This window comes from Zosterops lateralis (assembly GCF_965231275.1).
Source record: "Zosterops lateralis genome assembly, chromosome: 3".
NCBI lineage: Eukaryota > Metazoa > Chordata > Aves > Passeriformes > Zosteropidae > Zosterops > Zosterops lateralis.
Window position 1 is genome coordinate 37,716,181 of NC_139764.1, and position 20,592 is coordinate 37,736,772.

General features: G+C 35.7%; 1 protein-coding gene across 9 annotated transcripts in view; it reads left to right on the forward strand.

Moving 5' to 3' along the window:
- QKI (QKI, KH domain containing RNA binding) overlaps positions 1–20,592 on the forward strand; it is a gene marked incomplete at its 5' end in the record, with an annotated part of 142,902 nt that overhangs the window by 84,475 nt on the left and 37,835 nt on the right. For 6 of the 9 annotated variants that reach the window (XR_014589497.1, XR_014589498.1, XM_083856561.1 and 3 more), the window contains one exon: positions 15,617–15,756. Coding sequence is in view for 7 of the 9 variants with exons in the window: in XM_083856561.1 (XP_083712687.1) it covers positions 15,617–15,756 (140 nt within the window). Of the gene's footprint in view, positions 1–15,612; positions 15,757–20,592 lie in introns of all 9 variants that reach the window. The other 3 variants (XM_083856564.1, XM_083856566.1, XM_083856567.1) reach the window with 1 other exon arrangement.

Below are 20,592 nucleotides of genomic sequence, written 5' to 3' on the forward strand. Positions count from 1 at the left end.
CTTTGTAGAAAAATTTAAAAATTGTCAATTGTTTCTGACCTCCAGCTGCTGGTGTTCAAATCAGCTCTTTGATGTTCTCACTATGGACAGTTGAGCAACCTCTCATGTACTGGTACGAAACCTGTAACTATTTCTGTGCTAGGGACATTTCTGAAAGCTCACCTTGAGTTTCTCCTGATGGCGTCACTTCATCTTGAAGGCTGTATTAGAGGTACAGGAAAGAATTATCCATCTGTTTTGCTGATGTTTTTTTGGACTTTCCTGTTCCTTATTGTGAATAAAACCAGACAGTTTGTATCATTGTATAGGAACACAGGATTACATGTTTGGGAAAGTTTTGTTTAACTTCTGTTTTGGGAGATGGAAACAAATGTTCTAGTCCATGTTAGAAGGTTACAGTGGGAACAGCAAAGAAGCCAGATTTTAGTCAGCTAATGGGAGAGAATAGTTCAGTGGGCATTAAAAAAAATTTGCTAGTTAATAAGCTGTATTGATCCAAATTAATACCTGTGCCCATTTGAGAAGGGACAGGATGGGAAAAGGGAAGGTGGGAGGTCAGGACCTGTCAGTTGGCAGTAAATCTTTGTCATCTCTTGGAAATGCATTTTGAAAAAAGCTGCAATGCTTTTCTGAAGAAGAAGAAATGTTTAAAATGAAGAAATTGACTTTTCTTCTACCTGTCTCTTGAGGATGTGAGGAAAGTGTGTAATTATTTTTGTGCTCAATTCATGTACAATGCTGTCTTATTTTCTAAGGTGGATTAAACCACTGTAAAATGTAAGAAAAGCTCCCACATAATGACCTTTTCTACCCAGTCTTGCTTTCTTCAACTTCTGTGTTTAAGAAGTATACTAAGTTAAACTGTAAAAGTTTGATTTGACTTTTTGCGGGGGCAGATCAACGTGCAATGTGAAAATGTATATAAGGATATTTTAATGAAAGAAGCTTGGAACTTGTCTTTTGAAGAGCAGAATCATTTAATTTTTTTAATAACTTTTTGCATGTTTCTGATAGTGTACTGGAATTTGTTTAAAAGTTGCTTATGTTAAAACAGTGACTTGGGTAGCACATCAAGGATTTACTTTGCTTCTGTAGCTTCATGCTGTAATTGACATTCTGTTTGGCTCTTTTAATCTGTCCTGTATTTATTAATGATATTTCTCTCTGCATCAATAACTGGTAGCTGAGGGAATGTGTTGAAAAAAAACAGAACTTGAAATTTTTCATGATAAGCCTTAATTTTGCATATTACAGTAACTTGCAACGGAGCTGTGATAATTTGGTTAGTTACAGATCTTAGTTTGTGCTCGATTTTATTGAAAATGGTGCAAGTGAAGATGTTAGCAAATTCATTATTTAATGAGTTTTTTAGGAAATTACATTCCTTTGGTGAATGTTTGTGTACATCTTACCAGAATTTGGAATTCAAAAAGTTTTAGTGAAACCAGATGTCTTTTTGGAGGGATGATGAGGTCTCCTAAACAACAGTTTTAGGACTGCTAATTAAATGGGATCTTGAAGGATGCACGTCTAGACATCCTCTCCTGAAACCAGTATACATGGAAATATTGATATTTGACTTTGAATCAAAATTATGACTGGCTTTCACTTTCTTTTCTGCTTATGTAATGAGCAGGAAATTTCTTAAATGTTGTTTTCCAATTTAAAAAGTGGACATAATTTTCATCATTACTCCTTTACAGAAATTACTTATTCCACTAATGTCACAGAAGTTTTACTTTAAACGTGTTGCACAGGTGCTAGATAAAGAGCTGATGCTAGTGTACAGTATTTTAAATAAACTAAAACATTGCGATTTTCATCTCAGTAAGTGTAGAAAGTGAATAAAGACTTCTAAACCCAGACCTTAAGGACAGATTTGCTGAAGGACCAGGGAACTCTTTGTGCAATGTTAAAGTCATGTTGTTATGCACTAGCTGATTATTGTTGTTGTTATTATTATTATTATTATTATTGTGTTTGTTTGTTGGAGGGGTTAGTTTAATTTTTGTTTGCTTTGGGTTTTGGGGGATATTTTTGTGGTCGTGTTGGGCTTTTTTGTTTGGTTAATTTTTTTAAATCACTGGGTTGATGCTGTCTGAGCAGTGAAGGTAGAGCCTGAACATGAATCATTTCTGTGCTGCAAGAAAGGCTTTACCTAACATATTATCAGCAGTATTCTCAAGAGCCATTTAATATCAGTGCCAAGCTGGCACTCAGCTATCCAGTCTTTAACTGGCATGACTATTACTACATTTTAATCCAGCTTTGAGAACATGTGGCACGCGCTGGAATAGTCCTCATTCTGTCGTCATTATCATCAATTGAGTAGTTGCATGAAATTGGTCGTAAAGAAGGTTTGGAACAGTGGGCATACTTGGAGTTATCTAGGTGGTAACTTGGTTGTGTCAAATCCCCTGTAATTGTAGCAAGGATTTGAGGCAAGTGCCGCAATAAATCTGTAATTACAGACTGTGTGCAAGGTTTTAGTCTTAAACACAGGCAAAACTTGTGTGCTGAGATTATTTGAGGCAGTAGTTTAGAATTCTTTCAGGGACTCAACTTTAGTTTGTTAGCCAGTGTTTATTGTCAGTTCTGTATTCGTAGGCAAATTTGATTTTTCTATATTCTTTGTAACAAAATTTCATTTATTTTTAAAATACAAGTTAGTTTATTTAATTTGCATTAATATCTCCTGTGAAATCACACATCTTAAAGAAGATTGCAAACCTTTATGTTTAAGTGACCTTTATTTTAGAGTTCATCACTATGCTGTGAGTGACAAGGTTTTTTCCTGACACACCCTTGCTTTAATACATGGGACATAGTGTGCTAGTTTCTCAGGTAGGTAACTGAGATGTAGCATTTGAAGTGGAAGGAAGCTGATTGCTCTGCAGGCCTAACTCGGCATGGAAGCTGCCTTTTCAGAATACTTAACTTTTAATTGTAATTTGTGTGTTGCGGTAAGATTACATTTGACGTAGGTGGTGCTTACAAATGCCAACACGTCCCCTGGGCAGTCAGAGCAGGAGCTCCCCACCCTCACCGCCTTTGGGAGCGGCTGGGCTGCTGTGTGTCCTGCCAGAGGTGTGTCTGACAGCTGGCAGCTCCATCCCAGGGACATCTGCCTGTGTGTGCCCTCCTTGTGCTCAGCCTGCTGCTTGTGCAATGTGTCACCGAGCCAGTTCAGCTTGCTGAGCAGGCAAAACCTCATCTGGCAGCAGTAGTTTGCTGCTCTGTTAACTGGCTCTGGAAGGGCCCACAAAGACATGCTGCTGGTACAAAGAAGAGGGAAGGAGAAAGGAATGGATCCAGTTCTCTTGTGGGTGTGAGCAGTTACCCCTGCAGCTGTGCTAAACTGAAGTCTGTGGAGGAAACTCTTCTAATACAGGAAAACTCAGAATAGTTCTGTCTCAGGATTTGGATAGTTTCCGTCTCTCAAGTGACTATGCGAGATTAGTGTTCTAATTATAAGCACAGACATTTGTGTCTAAAGTCGTCAGTGTTCATTTAAGCAACCACGTGTGGAAAAGTTGGGTTTATGTTTAGCATTCTGCTTTCTTGTTGGCATAAGAGGCACTTCTAATCCACATGTACAGGGTAGCATTTATCTGCCTAGGCACTTGAGTCTTCTTGCTATCTTGGCACACTTAGAGGAAGCAGGAGTACATCTTTGAACTCTCCAATGAAGATTCATCCCAAGAATTGAAACAAGAAAGGGAAACTAAGAAAAATACTAGGTATTATCATATAAGTACTTGATAGACTATTTTTCACTAAGGTCAGAATTCCACAAAGCACTTCAGTTTATGTATGAGAGCTGTTGTAGCATTGATTACATCCCTTCGCCTTGCCCTGTTTTTTCCAGTCTGACTCTGCTTGCTCTAGTCAAAACTTTATTATTGTTTAGTTACACATCCAAATCACAAAGAACCATTCTCAAGAATTGCAAGATACGGTTTTTGAGCTAAAACTCTGGCATTGCAATCATGTCAGCCTGGTCCTAGACATAAAAACAGCTTTGCTTTCCTGCACATGGCCTCTTTCCTGTATTTGGCTGTGTTCTTGTAGCCCACAAGTAGAGTTCTATTGGCAAAGTGTCACAGGTTAAAGTATTCAAGTTATATACTCTATCCTTTCTCTTCCCTAACCTGTCCCTGAAAAAAATCAGCAATGTCGAATGTGTGGGGTTGGGTTTTTTTCCCCCTCATTTCTCTGAGCAAAATAGTTTCTTTATGGCTTGGGAAGTTACTTGAAGTTACTTAACTACTACCTAAGTATGTTTGGTTTGAGTCATGAGTCTCTTTTTTAATTGCTTTAACAAACAGTAAAAACCCAAAGATCACAGTGTCCTAAAATTAAGCTAAGAACACATTCCTGTAACAATAATTTTATTTTACATTGCAAGTCTCATTTCAGTTCACAGAAACAGTACTAACTTCATGTTTTTAAACCAAGGTCACATTTTTGTACATACAAAATTAAAAAGTATTAACTTGTTACTTTTTTACTTCATTTTTTTTGGGGAAAGGGAGGAAATAGGGAAGCGGTTTCAGTTTTATTTTCTTAATTTTGGCTTTGTGCATAGTTTTATGCTATAACTGAAACGTGTCTATTATATTGTGGGCTATGAGGTCATGCTTTTTAATTTTCTTGGCACACTGAGGTGTTAATGTGTTCAATGTAAGTTTCTGTTAAAAATATTATGTAGCAACGTCTTTGTACACTTTTGTGCAAAGCTGCGGAGTTAGTGAAATTTCACTTCTCTTACGAAGTGCTAAGCAGTCTCAGAAAAGATGTTAATGTTAGTAATAGTGTATTGTAAAGTTAGCAGCATGGGAAAATGGGAAAGAAAAAGTCTCTCTTCAAAAAAGTTTACAGTTATTTTGTAACAAAAAGCGAAAAGGGTTGGTGGGAATATATTGCAGTTTAACAAAGTTGTCTTCAATATACTCCCTTAAGGCCTTCACTAAGATTTATGCAGAGGAACCCTTTTTGATATATCTTGTAGTTTTTATCTATATGAGAGGCATTTGCAGCTTCTCCTTGGGGAAATGCTAACAGCAGAATGGTTGGTTTTTCAAGCAAAGGCTGGGCCACGGGACTCTGGAAGCGATAGGCAAATTGAGAGGAAGGAAGGAGAAGTGTGGATGTGTTGGCATTAAAATGCAAGATATCAGCAGCTGTTTATTCTGATACTTCCAAAAGGTCATTTAGCTGTTACATTTTTTTTCTCTTGATATTTCTTTCCCCTCCTTTTCTTTAAGAGATCTGTAAGTTCAGTTTGGAAAAAAACACAGTCACTTATTCCTAATTTAAAAAAAAAACAACCAACCAAACATTGAAATGTCACAAATGTATGTATGAATTACTGTAGTTTTATCTGCTTTGTAGGCTTTTAACATAAAGGAGTGAAAGTTTCTGCAATTCATGTTTAGATTTAGCAAGAATAGCACCTGAAGAGAAGTGCGGGTTTATTTTGATACTTCTTGACCCTTTCAGTTTGTTCAACATCACTTATATGTGGAGCTGTCATAAAAGAGCAGGAGCCCAGGGGTTTGAGGATGAGTTTAGCTGTGAAAGAGATCAATTTAACAGTGAATTCAAATTATTGGTGACAGGAATGTTAATACATTGGTCACGTTTCATGTGCAATACAGCAATCAAGTCAAAACAAAACAGAGGAAATAAAACATGGGATGGAGAAGTAAAAATGGCTGAAATTCGGTAAATAGAGATGCCGCAATGCAGTTACTGTTGATGAAAGTTATATGATAGTACTTCAAAAGAGGAAAGAAAATGTTCTAAAATGTACAGTTACAGTGGTAGCCTAAGAGCAGATCATGTCATCCATTAAATACAAAAGTATAATTTCTTTGTTTTTTTGTTTTTTTGTTTTTTTTTTTTTACTTGGCCAAGTGCTAGTAGCTAGTACAACATAGAGTGCAGTTTTCCAAATACAGCATGCTGTAAATGGCATTCCAAATTGGAGTCAAGGGCAGTGTTTTTGAGTTGAGGTATTAGTTTGTTGGGTTTTGTTCATTTGCTTGGTTTTCTCTTAACCATTAAAAAAAAATGTCAGAGAAATATTTGGGATTAGTATACTGTGTAGACTAACAGACTGAGAAACCAATGAGCAAACAGTTTTTTTCCTGTAAATACAGTTGAGGAATGGTGACAGCACTTGACTATAAACAACACAGTAAATATTCCTTAATGTGAAATCACTGCTCAGGTATTTCCCCAAGTTCCCAAATCAGAGATGCCTGTGATGCTTTCTACCATTTATGTTCATTGCGCAGATGAAAGTAAAAGTTTCATATTTATGGAAAAACTAAAAGCTAGGATGATTACCGTGAACCGATAAATAAGGGTACACCTCAGTGTGCTGTTTATGTGTTTTACTTCATCATTCACAACTGCAAAAGGCTTCCAGTTCTAATTAAAAACACAGGAACCTAACTCCTAATGAAGTCCTCTATGGTTGGGCTGGGGAGGCCTTCCTTTATTCTTTTTTTTATTATTATTATTATTATTTCCCCCCTCATCTTCTGGGCAGTGATTTGCAGGAGTGCAAAGTGGGAATCACCTCCTTCTGAGTTGCTGTGGCCCAATATTAGGGCATTCCTGGAACAGCAGCTGGTGATGTTGGTGACTTTTTACCTGAGCCAGTACTAGGATTTTTATGCTCAGTTCTTGGACCATGTACAAACTCCTGGATAGTGGCATTCAATTTTCTTAGAGATGCAACTTCTTTCTTCAAGCAATTTTCTTGAAGTGGCCATGCCTTGAGTTAGACAGTATATTAGATAGGTCCTTTTGGATGTCAGCACTTTCAGATCTCCTAGTATGAGAATCCCAGGTGGAAAATGGTCATCAGATTTCAGTTTAATTAAGACTATTTTGCCTGTCACTATGAACTTTAGCAGAGTTTTTGTTACCTTGGTAAGTTTTTGGGTGGAACAGAGGCATGTGTTAGCAAGGCTGGTATATTGGTGTCCTATTCCTCTTCCTAGATAGAAGGAAATAAAATGGTAAATTAAAACATAATGCAGCTGGAATACTGCCTAAATAAAAACTGAGATATACAAAAGAATCTTAATTTACTTAAAAGAGTAAATTCAATTGTATTATATAGTAAAATATTATATTAGTGACATGTTGGTTCTTCCTTAAGAGATGCCTTTTCATGTTCATAAAAACTGATCTATGCTAGATTTTTTTTTCTATTACATATATTATATGTAATTTTAACATCCTGTTAATTGTTTTTAAAATAAAAAATTTAAAGTGTTTGAAGTAAATTGAGTAATTTACCATGTGTGCATGGTACATAGGTGCTGCTTGATAATAATGTATATAAAAGAACACTTACTTTTGTCATCCTTTCTCTGTCTAAAGCTGAATAGCGGAATCAGCTTTATATTGGTTAATAATGCTCATAAACTCAGAGGCAAATAGGTTTATGCAGAAGTGATTTTAGAACAGTTGCGGGTTATTTTGAAATTAATTTCATTAGTGACTGATGATGAATAGACTTGAGTCATAAGTTAAAATACTCTCACTGCCTGCATTTCCTGATTAGAGAATGCTCTGAGGAATGTGTCCACTCTCACAGATTAGTTTTGTTGGTTGAAGCCTGCACTGAAAAATGTCTTTTGTACCTTGCAATTCAGAATGTGGAGGTACTTCCCTTCAAAAAGCCATCTAAAGATAACTCTGAACCAAGAAGACTTGCATTCAGGATTTATTGGTATTTCATTTTCTTTCAAGGGAGTTTGATTTTTGTTTCGTAAGTGGTCAATGTGTAAAAAGAATTACAGTATTGTGAAATGTTCCATATTGCTTATTATCTTTTCTGTTGGGGAACAAAACCATACTTGGATATCAGTGTAACTGTATCCATATAAAGTTTACTATGCCAGGAATACTGATAAAGTGTTAAAACTCTACCTGTGTTCCAAAGTCAGAGAAATGAACAGTGTCTCTCCTCTGCCTGAGTAAAGTTTGTTACTTCATAGTAATTTTAAGTATCAATATTAAAAATTGCTTTCATCTCTAACCAATATATCCAGATACTGAGTTTAGGCTGTGCATTTCATGTGCTAAATTCTCATTTATTTTTCAATCCAAAATTGTCTTGGTGTGGGGGCTTGGTATGCCATAATAATTTATAATTAAAGACTCCATAAAACAGCTCTAACTTGTTTGACAATCAAAACAACAAGTATGTGACTGTTAATTTAAGCAATTGATCAGTTGTTTCTATAGGTGGAAACTTCAATCAGAAATTCTAAATGCAGAGTGAGCTGCCATGTTCTCCCTGACCAGATGCTATTCCCTCAGCACACCTTTGTAACCTTACCTTTTTTACCAGCTTTCTGCTTGTGAACTGCTGACATTAGAAACTCAGTAGGAGCAAAAGTCTCTGTTAATTTGCCTGACTGTAACTGCACAATTAAAGCAGTTTATCAGCAGGGGTTAGGACAATCAGTGTGTTCTGATGCTTCATGTTATAAAATTACTTCTGTTGTTCAAACAGATACTGTAATTAGTGCCTCATTTTAAACTGGTTTTCTGCAAGGCTGGCTTGGAGTTTGATCTGATAAAACCCTCTATTTTTGGTACTTACCTAAGCACTTGTTTTGTTTGCAGGCCTCATCTAAATTAACAGCTTCTATTGAAATGTTAATATCAGGACTGTAGCGTTCAAATACAGGTTTGGGGATGGATGGGTTGGTTTTCTGAATTTTTTATTTTATTTTTTTTTACCAGTCAGTCCTGTCAAGACTGAAGATTAGGTCGAAAAAATGGAAGGAGGAAGCCCCAGTTTACAGTTGTTACTGTAATACTAGCGACTGATACAGAGATGAGCAGGTTACTTCATACCAAAAAGCAAAAATAACTCTGTTCTGTCCCTGGCACCTGCATAATTTGATTTCACTTAGGATAGTTGCATGAGACGTGGTGAGACGGGCTTTTAAGGGGCAGTTATGTGTTAAAATATGGTCCTTCACCTTTTCCCACCTACAGCACTGACCTTGTTTTGGCACTCTGTAGTCCTTTATGGTTGCAAACTCCCTTGTCCAGCAGAAAGTGAGGATGGGGAGGGGAGAGGCATCTCTGCCATCAGCCTGTGGTCTGAAAGGCTGATGTGCTGCTGGGGCCACTCCTGGTGGGAGCAGTAAGGGCTGCCTGGCAAGGGCAGGGAACCTTAGCAAGTTGTTACACTGCTCAGGAAAGGATGCAGTGTGCAACAGTAAGAGATTATCCAAGTGGTTTTTGCTTCATTGCATCTGGACTCTCATGAATATGGATCAGCTGATGTGGAATTATTTATAGACGAGTTTATTCCTTGCACAGAAATATTCTGTTTTCTGCATGTTTGTTTTGAACTATCTGCAGCAGAGAAGCCAAAAACTTAAAAAATCCAGTTCTGTGACTTAGGTAGGCAGAACAGTTTTGAGAATGGAAGTTTCATTAAACAGCACAAGATGGACAGCTCTTGAAAGGTTGGCGGTATATGACTTCAGGGCAAAGTGCATTCTTTTAAGATTCCTCTGACTTGGTTTTACCAGTTCAACTGTATTAAGAAGAGGTTGTAAAATAAGATGTAAACTATATTGAATAGTTGAATAATGTTTCTCTTGGACGTGCTAATTCAGATATTGTTGCATGGCTGCAATACATATCACGTCTTACTTAAAATTACTAAAATTAGATCAAGACTAGAATTTTTTTACAGCGACCTTATTTGTGATTTTTTAGTTAAATTTAACTTCTGTTTCAAAATTCTTTAAAATCAACATGTTAGCTTTATTTTTTTAAAATCACACAGCTTGTGTTAAACTGCTCTTTGAATTATTTTTCAAACTTTGATATATGTGTGAATGTTTTCATTATGGAAAAGAAATATTCACCTAGAGCTACTGTCAATTTTAATGTACCTACAGCACAATTTATTAGACAAAATATATTGTGAGATTTTTACTAAATAGCTGAATTTCTTCTCTCCACATCTTACCTCCTCCATTTGACTCTGAGAAGTGGCGGTGAGTGATTATACTGGTTTTTATATCTTAGGATAATTTTAATTAAAGTTCTTAGAGTGTACTTGAATTAAACCTTTGTATGGTGTGAAGGACTAAAGCTATTCTGATGTCTTTTAATTTTAATGTTCAATTTGACATTATTTAAAAACATTCTTCCCTTTTACTCTATCTTTTCTGTGGTTTTTGTCATTCAGTAGGGAGACCAGCTTGTTTAATAGGTTGGTGAAAACAGAATTTAATAGCCTATCACTTCAAGATGAGTGAGAATACTAAGGGTAATTTTCAACACTTGCTTGAGCTGGTGACTTTACTTCTTTAAAAGATCCCTGCTGTTGGTAGTGAGCTGGTTCCGTATCTTTTTAGTGCCCTACATTACAGGAAATTGTATGAGATGGAGTGGAAAAAAGTGCATAGAATGGAAGCTGTACTTTTTTTTATTACTACAGAATAGCCCACAGCTTTCTGAAAAAAGTGCCGTGTAGGAAAGTTGCTTCCACTCTTACCACATTGCATCCATTCTTTCATTCTTTATTTATTATCTAACTAATATTTCTCTGGCTGCATATGAACAGATGCAAGTGTAGTAGATTTCCAGTGTTTATTTCATTTTTCTTTAATGGTATTCTGACAGTTGGAAGTGACTGGATCCTACTTCATCAGTTTTTAATTTGTCAAATTATTTTTCATCAGTTGGCCATACTGTGAAGTTCTCTGGGTTGAGAAATAAAGTTTGAGATTTTTTTTTAAGTTGGTAATTAAATATTTTTGATGCCTTTCTTTGTGTTGATATCTTCCTTTTCCAACTTTTGAATAATGTTAAAAATTTCAGTCAGCCTTGACACTTCTTTCATTTAGGTTTGAAGTTCTTTGAAATGTGTTGGCTAGACAGAGAAGAGACCTAACTTTGTACTCTGTTCTAGACTAGGAGTTTTCAGTCATCTGCTTTGTGTAGCTTACAGAAATCTGTAAGCTGCTGTCTCATTTTTGTTCAGTCAGAGACTGAGGAATTAAAAAGAAAGCTTTGGGATGGGAGATGAAGATGTAAATAGGAATGGCCATATAGGCCCAAGATGCAGGAGATGCAGGGCCACAACTTGAAGTTACTGTGGTATGGTGAGGTGTGTGGAAAATATGGAATATGATTTTAGAGTGAGCTGCAGTGGTTCCCTCATGGAGCAACCTTTCTAATATTTAAGTTTGATTTTATAGATTCAAGTCAATTGCATCCTTTACTTGCTTTTCTGCTTCCCCCTAAATTCCTCCCCAGAAAATTCCTCTAGCTAAAACTGCTTCTTTTTTTTTTTTTTTTTTTTTTTTTTTTTTTTTTTTTTTTTTTTTGTGCAGCTAAATTTTGAGGAATTCTAGCGATATTTTTTTTTAACTGCCTAATACATTCACCCTAATAGCAAGATAAATATTGAGTAGTCTATTATTGTGCATAGGTACTCTGAGGATTAATGACTGTATATGCACAGGCAAGAGAATGAAAGCAAATCTGTCTACAGAATTAGGCTATATTTAAGGATACTGAAATTTCTGCCAAACAAGGAACACAGTGAAAATTCATCTGCCATTTATGTTGTCCTTAATGTTCTTTAATTTAGCAGACAAGATAGTTTGGTTATAATTAAGCTTTTCTAATATTGTTGTTCCCCAAGGTTGTGGCATAAATCACTTGACTTTGTAGTTTCTTACATCTTCAGTCTCCATTTTTCTTTTATAATTCTTCCATAAACAATCTCTGGGATGAAGGAAGACCTCATGCTGCCAATTGCTTCTAGTGTATGTAATACAACTTTGAATATATGCAATTGAATTTCTTTTTCCCCAAGTCTTAGTCAGGTTTTCTGATTTTCCTGGTGCTGTTTCTTCCTTCAGTGTACATGCCCTTCCTGCTGCGGTAGCAAATGTTTCTTTCTCAAAATAATTCTCATGGCAATTTCTATTACTCCTGACTGCTTTGTCAATAGGTAGACCTGGCAACTAGGCTGAATGGTTCAACAGTTGCTATTGAAGGACAAGGGGCAATGGGCACACTGAAAGAAAAGAAATCATGTTTAAACCTAAGAAAAAGTGTTTTTTTGTTGTGTCTAAACACTGGCTGAAGACTGAACAGGTCTCCAGGGGGAGGGGTGGAGTCTCTGTCCTTGGAGATGTTTAAAACTTGCCGCAGAGCAACGTGCTTGAGTTGACCCTGCCCTGAGCAGGGGATTGGGATTGGGTGATGTCCAGGGTCCCTTCCCACCCCAGACATTTTCTGAATCTACGAAGTGAACTGGTTTGTCTTATCTGCAATTCACTTCAAGACTGCCACATCTTGTAGTTTCCTTGTATCAAGTTACGCAATGAGTCAAGTTGTAGTAATTCTTTCCTGCCCAACTTTTCACCATTTTCTCCCCAAAAAAATTCAAAAGAAAACCTTAATCAGCCTTTAAAATCTTGGGCCCTATTTAATGAGTCTTCAGAAAGATACCTTCCTGCTTGAGTTCCACAAATATTCAGCTTTCCTGTTCAGGCTTTACTACAATAAAACATGGTTGAGCAAAGATATGTTCGACTCATTGCACAGAGGATTGGTTTAATATAAATAAAGATTTTATTTGGGGGAAAATATGTTTCTCCAAACCATCCTTTTAGGATTTAAAAGGAGAATGAGGTAGCATAAAAAATGGTAGCTCTTAAGTGCAAGTGGTTTGCAGATTATCTCTCTTTCATGATTTTTCTCTGTGTTTGGCACTTGGCTTTCTGTTGGAAGACTGCTAGTAAAGACCCGAATTTCCCAATTTCGGTAAAACCAAACATGTAAATAATCAAATATACATACTGATGTAACATTCAACTAGTATTTTGAATCAAACAAAAGACATTTCTTAGAAAACTGTTAACCCACTAAGAAAACCATCTTGTGAGACAGAATGGGAGCACTGGATGAAACCATAACCCCCAGTGTATTGAGGAACATAAATTGGAAGCCCATTCCATTTTTTGTTTGTTTGTTTTTCTCTTTTATTTTTTAAATGCAGTGTGAAATTTTATTCTTCTTAGCCTTTTTTTTCAGTTTTACCATTTGACTTAATAAATAGCACTCTCAACAACTGTGCTTTTATTACTGTACTTCATGGCTGTAGAAAAGTTATCATAGTCATACACTACTTCAGTTATCTTACTGATAAGTAGTTTGTATGATTGCTTGTGCTGTGAGGTCTCACCCTAATAATACCTGTGATTATAAACACAACATGTTCCACCTAGAAGTAAATTAGAGGGATAAAAAAATCTTCAGTATCATTTGTTTATCCTATCTGCAGCTTTTTTGTTCTCTTTTTAAACTGAACAAAAAAATTCTCACACTGCAACAGAGTAATTTGGAGTACAGTGCCAATACTTGATGGAGCGTGAATCTGAAACAAGTTTTTGAGATTTTGCACCATATTATCTTCATTATGAGAGAAAAGGATACCACACAGAAAGCCCCTTTATGTTTGCCCACACTGTGTATGAGCATGGTGCATGGTGTTTAATGGCGTGGTAGCTAAAACTGCATTTAGGCATTCCTTGTCTTTCAGGAACAGAACTTGCTGCTTTACTTGGGGGCACCTTTTCTTCTCATTTGTTCCTCTGGGCCTTTTAAAATCAGTTTTATGTGTTTTGCCTCCTGTGATACTATAGTGCAGGTTTCCTGCATATAGTGTTATTTACTAGGACCTTTCCCATTCCAACGCTGTGTCAGTGCAAGAAGAGGTAGTTGCACATTTCTTCCTCTGCCCTCTGCTGGTTTAGGAACCTTCTCTAATTCTTCATACCTGTAACGTATTATTTTGTATACTACCTCCTATTGATGTACCTTGTCACCATCCTAAAAGAGAACAGCTCACTCCTGCTTTGGATCAAAAAAATAATGGAATTGTTTAAGAAGTGATAGTGGAGTTTTGATCATAAGTGAATAAATAAATTGCAAATACCTTGTCATGGACAGTTCTTTCAAAGATTACATTTCAACAGAGAGCATGTTATAAGTCAGCTGCACTTTGTACATTCTGTATTATATCCTAAGTGAGAGTTATTTTTCACTTTGTTTCCACTTTCTGAAATTCGCAGACCTATTTTCAAGTCATCTATGTTTAAAAAGTTGGCAAAGGTAACTTTAAAAACAACAAAACACACCACTGGATCTGATGGTATATGTACACGTTATATACATAGTGAAAAGTATTTTCTGATTTTCACTGATTCTTAAACATACATTTTTCATACATCTCTCACTATTCAGTTTTTTTCCCCCCTGTTTTTATCCTTGTCTATTCCATGAAATATTTCAGAGTTAGCTGAATTAAAAATAAAACACTCAGTGCTCCCTCAGGTATATATGAATATGAGGCACTGCAAACATTTGTTAGTATTAAATCTTTGAACATTTCCTCAATGTATCTGATTTCCTGGAGGAATTTTTCATGAAATTTGGGGAAAAGATGCATTTGCAATTAAAGTGTGAATTGTGGTTAAGCCACGAGGGTTTATCTTACAAATAGGAAGCTCTTCTATTATACCCAGCTTTTTAAGTTTTAAATAAGATGGGTTTGTTTATGTAGGCCTTCTAATAGATTCAAAGTTGGAAATGAACTTTTTTTTGAGGCCTATTTTTTTTAACTTGTTATATTTTAAGTATTGTCAAGTTTGAATGGGGTTTCATGAAAATTTAGCTAGCTTTATTTGCTCTTTAATAAGAAAGTTTCTTCTGTGTTGTGTTTCATTATCTTATTTTTTGGAAGACTGGATCCTTGAATGTGTTGCTTAAATTGTTTATTGGTTTCTGTTGTTTAAAGTGGAAATGTTCTGTTTAGCATGCTTTCCCTTTCTGAAAACATTTCTAATATTTATTTTTGGGATTACTAATGCCATGGATGAGTTGAGTACCTGTGTAATGGTGACCATCTTGTCACTTGCCCTTCTGTAATTTCAGTATTAAAGCCTTGTCATTCTCCCTCTCTCTTTCCTTCATTCATTACATGCAGCTCTCCTTTAAAAATGGCAACTTCTGTTCCTTTTGGTAATGTTTGATTATTTGAATCTTGTCTTCATGAGTATTTGAAAGTTATTCTTAACACTGGAGAATTGCTTTCCTATTCTTTGTAGTGATTCAGATGGAGTTTCTGTGTCTGATGTCTGTTTCACTTCTCTTCAAAAGATAGGTTGCTTAACCTCTAGTAAGTCTTACCTGTTTAACTCTTGAAAGGCTCTAAATAATACTGAAAGTAATACTGTGTTTGTATTCTTATTCCTGTTCCTTTATTTGCCTGGGGAAGGTACTCTTAAGAAACAGCATATGTATTGTAGTGTTTAAAAAGTGTAATGTAGAGTAGGAGGTTCCAAAACACAAACAAAACCCCAAAGATGGCATTTTGAAGGCTAAGTTCATATGATGTGACAGCCTCCAAAGCTGGAAGAAACATTGCTGAAAATAAAGTTCATACTATTTACAGAATTTAATTTGTCTGCTGATTGTGATTGTTTTGTATAGAATGTAAGTGGTTCATAGCTTCTATGTTTTAATTTTTTATAGGAAGAACAGAATCGAGGCAAGCCCAACTGGGAACACCTGAATGAAGATTTACATGTACTTATCACTGTGGAGGATGCTCAAAACAGAGCAGAAATAAAGCTGAAGAGGGCTGTTGAAGAAGTAAAAAAGTTACTGATACCTGCAGTAAGTATTTGTATGCAAGCCTTTGATTTCCATTTTCAAAAGGTACTTTTGAAATACAACTAATGTACTGTAGGTGTAAGAGTAAGCCTGCAGAGTGCTGTCCTAAAAGGAAGTTGAGATACGGTTTTGTAATACTCTAGTGATTTTTTAACTGCCTCATCCCAGATGAGATGAATTATTCCTTAGAAGAGAATGGTATTTTAAAGAGACTTTTTTTTTTTTTTTTTTTTTTTTTTTAACCTGAGATAGAGTTACAAAAAATAGCTACCATCTTTAAAAGGCAATGCTGAACTGTTACAAACACTAGTTTTCTTTCTTTCATTCAGTATTAGTATTCTTCACTTAAAGGCTGGGGAAGTATGACATGCTTTTATGTTTCACTTTGAGGTGATTCTGATACTTTAAGAAATGAAGGCATGTTTTTTTAGATCATCACATTAAACATTTTCCAAAAAGACAAAACCGTTTAGTATCAAAAAACTTTGCTGTCAGTATACTGGGGAAAAATAAAAGTAGTGAAACTGGAAAATGGTTGTCTTTCTTATTTCCTGCTAATATAAACTGCCTTCTGCACAGCTAGATGACTTAAATCCTTTTTCAGAGACCAGAATTACCCTGTGAGAGCCCTTCTCTTAGATCTTCTCTGTGTTCTCACTCAAAGCAAGGTGACTCAGTGACTGTATAGTACATCCCATGCCATTAACTTGTATCTTGTGCTCATCTTTATCACACTTTTGTGTCCCTGTAAAATGATAAGAATAAATTAGGTCTTTTTCAGTGGTGGACAAATTTTCCATAATACAAGGAAAATTGAGACTATCTTGTGAAAGAAAGTAGTAGGTGGTATTAAAATGACCTTGTGATTTTGGGTACTTAGTGAATGCTAATAGATGCTGGCTGTGAGGAAACTTGTGGTGACACATGCTGTCTCTATAAGCAGATTTATTCAGAAGACATTTTTAGAAATTACTAAAGATAGGGAGAGAGACTTAATTTCTGAAATACCAAAAAAAGGTAGAATATTAAGCAGGAGGTACGAAAATTGGGATTTAGACCTCTTGACATTGCACATTGTCAATTTCTGAAAGCAGAAGGCAACTAGAGAAAGTAGATCTTCTGAATTTGCTCACTTATCACAGTGATCTTGAGCACATTAGGATTGAGTTTATAGCCAGGATTTTTATGTGGGCAAAACTTTGAAACGCTTATGTTCATTCTTTAGCTACTACAGAGCAAACAGTTTAAAAACCAAACTTCCATGTGAATTAATTTTGTCAGGTGTCTTTTCATTCTTCTACCTCCCCCTTACTGGATAATGATATGACTGAAGGCTCAACTTTAGGATGATAGGTTACAAACTCCAGTATGTCTGAAGTACTGATGTGTATGTTCTGTGTATGTTTGTGTTATGCTTGTTTTGTGGAGCTGTTGGATGGGTGTGTTCTGAGCCTCAAAAAGAGTGTACTGCATTAGTAGTTCTTTCATTGTGAAAGTGACAGCCAGCTCTTTGTCTTGAAAGCACTCTGCCTCTGTAGTAGCTTAATCTATTGGTGTAATCACTGTAATCCTGATTACAGAAATAATTGTTTTTCCGCTTTAATGAAGAATAACAACACAGGGCTAACTATTGTCCGAATAGAACATCACTTGAAATGCACTTTGTCAGTTCACTTCATTATCATCTTTATATATTATGCATAGGAATAAGAGATTTGGGTGGTACATATTACTTGCACAAGAGTTAAAGGTCTATTGGCTCTAATTTCTCAAAATTATGCCTTGCTGAAACAGGTCTGTGTAGTACATACTAATGAAATAGTATATAGGTGAACTTGGGTTTGTACTGCCTATTGCATCTGTTCAATTAGTGTAAAAAATGGAATTGTGGCTTCAGGCAGTTTGAGAGCTGAAAGATGCAGTTTAGTGTTAAAAGATGGGAATTACAAACTTCTATGAGGGAAGTCATAAACCTTCAAGTAATAAGGATAAAAGAAAAGGAAAAAAGGGGAAAAGGGAAAATAATAAGGAAAAAAGAGAGATCCTAGTGAATTATAACGATATGAGTAAAACTGTGGATGTTGGCAGATTCCAAAGATACTCTAAAATGTAAGAATGGAAAAAGTAAAATTCCCTTTCATGTGGTAGAAGACCTGCAACTATGAATGTTTTTCAGATAAATATCAAAGGATTAAAATGAAAAAAAAAATGTATTTCTATTCTGTCACTGTCCAACTTGATTAAAATTTGAGACTGTATAGGAGAGAAGACTCATTTTCTTTCTTGCCATACAGTGTGACAGTGCTCTGGGTTTATGAGATAAATTTCAGAAACATGCTAGTGTTCTAGTGTTCAGAGATGGAAATTAGCTGCTATTTTTTTTTTTTTTTTTTTTTGAATGATCAGTTATTTTTGTACTCAAGATGTTAAAAAGCCTAATTACATTTTCTAGCAACAGTGCAGAAATAGGCACATTTTTTAAAGTGGATTTCTATTTGAATGGACTTGGGTGAACAGACTATTTCAGTACTAAAGTGTGTTTCTTGCATTCGTGAATCTGGATCATTAGTGATTTTTTTTTTCCTTGTGGATGTGAATTAATATTTTCCCTTTTCACTTGCTCTTGCATTTTACCAAGATAGTGATATAGTCAAGTAGTTTATCTTTAGAAATGAAAAGCGCAACTTAAGGAAAGCTGGCTGAATAAGCCATTTTTTTTTCCTCCTTGAGGAGAAAGGCCAACATTTTTTTTCATTATTAATAATTTGTATTTAATTCACATTTCTTTAGCAATTTTTAAAAAATTTTGGCTGTACTTCAAGTTCCTTAGGATTAATTCTTTTCCTCTTCCCCTAATTCAATGAGGTCTTTATCTACACCTGCAAGATCATACAGTATTACTTCTTTCATGTTTTTCTTCCAAAAAAGCAGAGTTAATAAAGCCGTCTGCAGATTTTTGGGATCACATCAAGTTGTACTGTCCTTACGCCTCCCTGTGAAGTGAATCCTCCAGATCATTGATCTTTTTTTTGTGAGAGCTTTGAGAGTTGTTTGTTATTTGCATCAGTGATGGGTGGTTCTCTTGCGAAGGAAAGGCAGAAGCTGCTCTGGGTTGATGGTTCACTGCAGAACAGAAGAAAAAAATCAGAACCTGGTTAAGGGGCACAGATAATAATGAAGTATAGCATACCAAACCAGAGCATCATTAAGGGTTTGAAGTTGTTCTTGGAGCTCCTGGACTGTAGTATCCTGCAAAGGGTTGAACTCCTCTGCCAGAAATGTTAGGTCCTCTCCGTGTTCTAAGAAGTGTTGAATACATGTTTCTAGCTGAATGAGTTTATCCTTGCAGTTTACAGATGACCAGGTCTCCTTTAATTGCTAATTCACCTTTACTGGCTGCCTTTGTAAAGCATGAGGCACGTATGATAGAATTCAAATTACAGACAGATACTTTTTACCCCTTTTTCTTTGGATGCCACATTTCCTTTCTGAGGAAAAGATTGTATTTCTGGTTTCTATTTAGCTATTCTGTTGGTCTGGAATCAGTATTGTTCAGATTTTTTTATTGCTTTTCTTATGTTGGGGCAGCTGTAGTTTTACTTGCTTGTTACCTCCATCCTCTTGGAGGAAGACAGCTACAACACAGAAATATTCAGTGATGCTTCCTGTTGAACTTTGTATATAATTTGCCACTACTATGTAGAATTTTATGGTTGTGATAGGTAGGAGATAATGTTTCAGTAGAAGCTTGTTTGATTTTGCTCCTACCTTTGGATCTTGCCTGTAACAGTGATTTTAGACTTTTCAGTCTTGAATATCTTTAAATTTAGCTGTATGGGAAAATAAATGTGCTGTATAAGGCATGATTTTTACAAATTGGAGCTTTTTTTATAGTGGTGCTTGGTATGTAGTCATTCACTAACTGTCCTCTTTCTGTTTGATCCCTGTTACTTGAGATGTTATTTTGATGGTATTTCTGTTTTCAGTCACACCTACATACAACACATTTTCTTTATATAATAGGAGAGAATATTATGGAAGGACAATAGTATTGGTAGAGTGGCTTATTTTTCAGTTGAAAAGGCTAAAATCATTTCTTTCTGAAAGACTTGCTTTTAGCAGGTGCGATGAGGTGGGGCTTGTTTATTAATTAAAGTGAATTTCTAATACTTAAAAGCGTGGTTGCAAATTTTCCTTATGGTTTATTTTCAGCTACTTCAAGTACACTGAAGGATGTCTTAATTTTTACCCTGAGAATTTTGTGAGCTATGAATTCCATTGCAAAATACAAAGAAAAAAATTAATTTAAGGATGTTTAACCATACTTTAGCCCTAGTTAAAAAAAAAAAAGAACATTGTTATTATAGTAATGCTGTACATAATTTGTTGCTCTGTAATTAAGACTAGCAAAAGCTTGACATTTGAAAGATATTAGGAGAAGATTTCATTTTTTATTAGCCATCTAAAATGCCACAATAAATTCTGCATGCAGGTTTGACTTCCTTGAATAGCTCTTCCTAATTCATTCCTGCATGGTGTGTTGGTTTTACATTTTTGCTTTCACAAGTGAGAATGTAGTGCTGCCTTGTATAGTTTCCTTGTTGAAATGTTGGTCATGCTGTGCAATCCATTGTTTGCTGCTTATTCAGTTCAAGTAATGAAAGTAATAAGTGATACAGTAGCAGAAAGAGGCTACTGCTGCTGTTAAGAGCATTTTAGGAAATTCCTAGGTTATGTCTGTTTTGTCAGTTCCGATACAAGACTCCCAGGGTGAGTGACCAGACAGGAAGCTCTGCACGAAGGGCAGCGAAGCAGCCAAACGTCTTGGCAGTGACTATT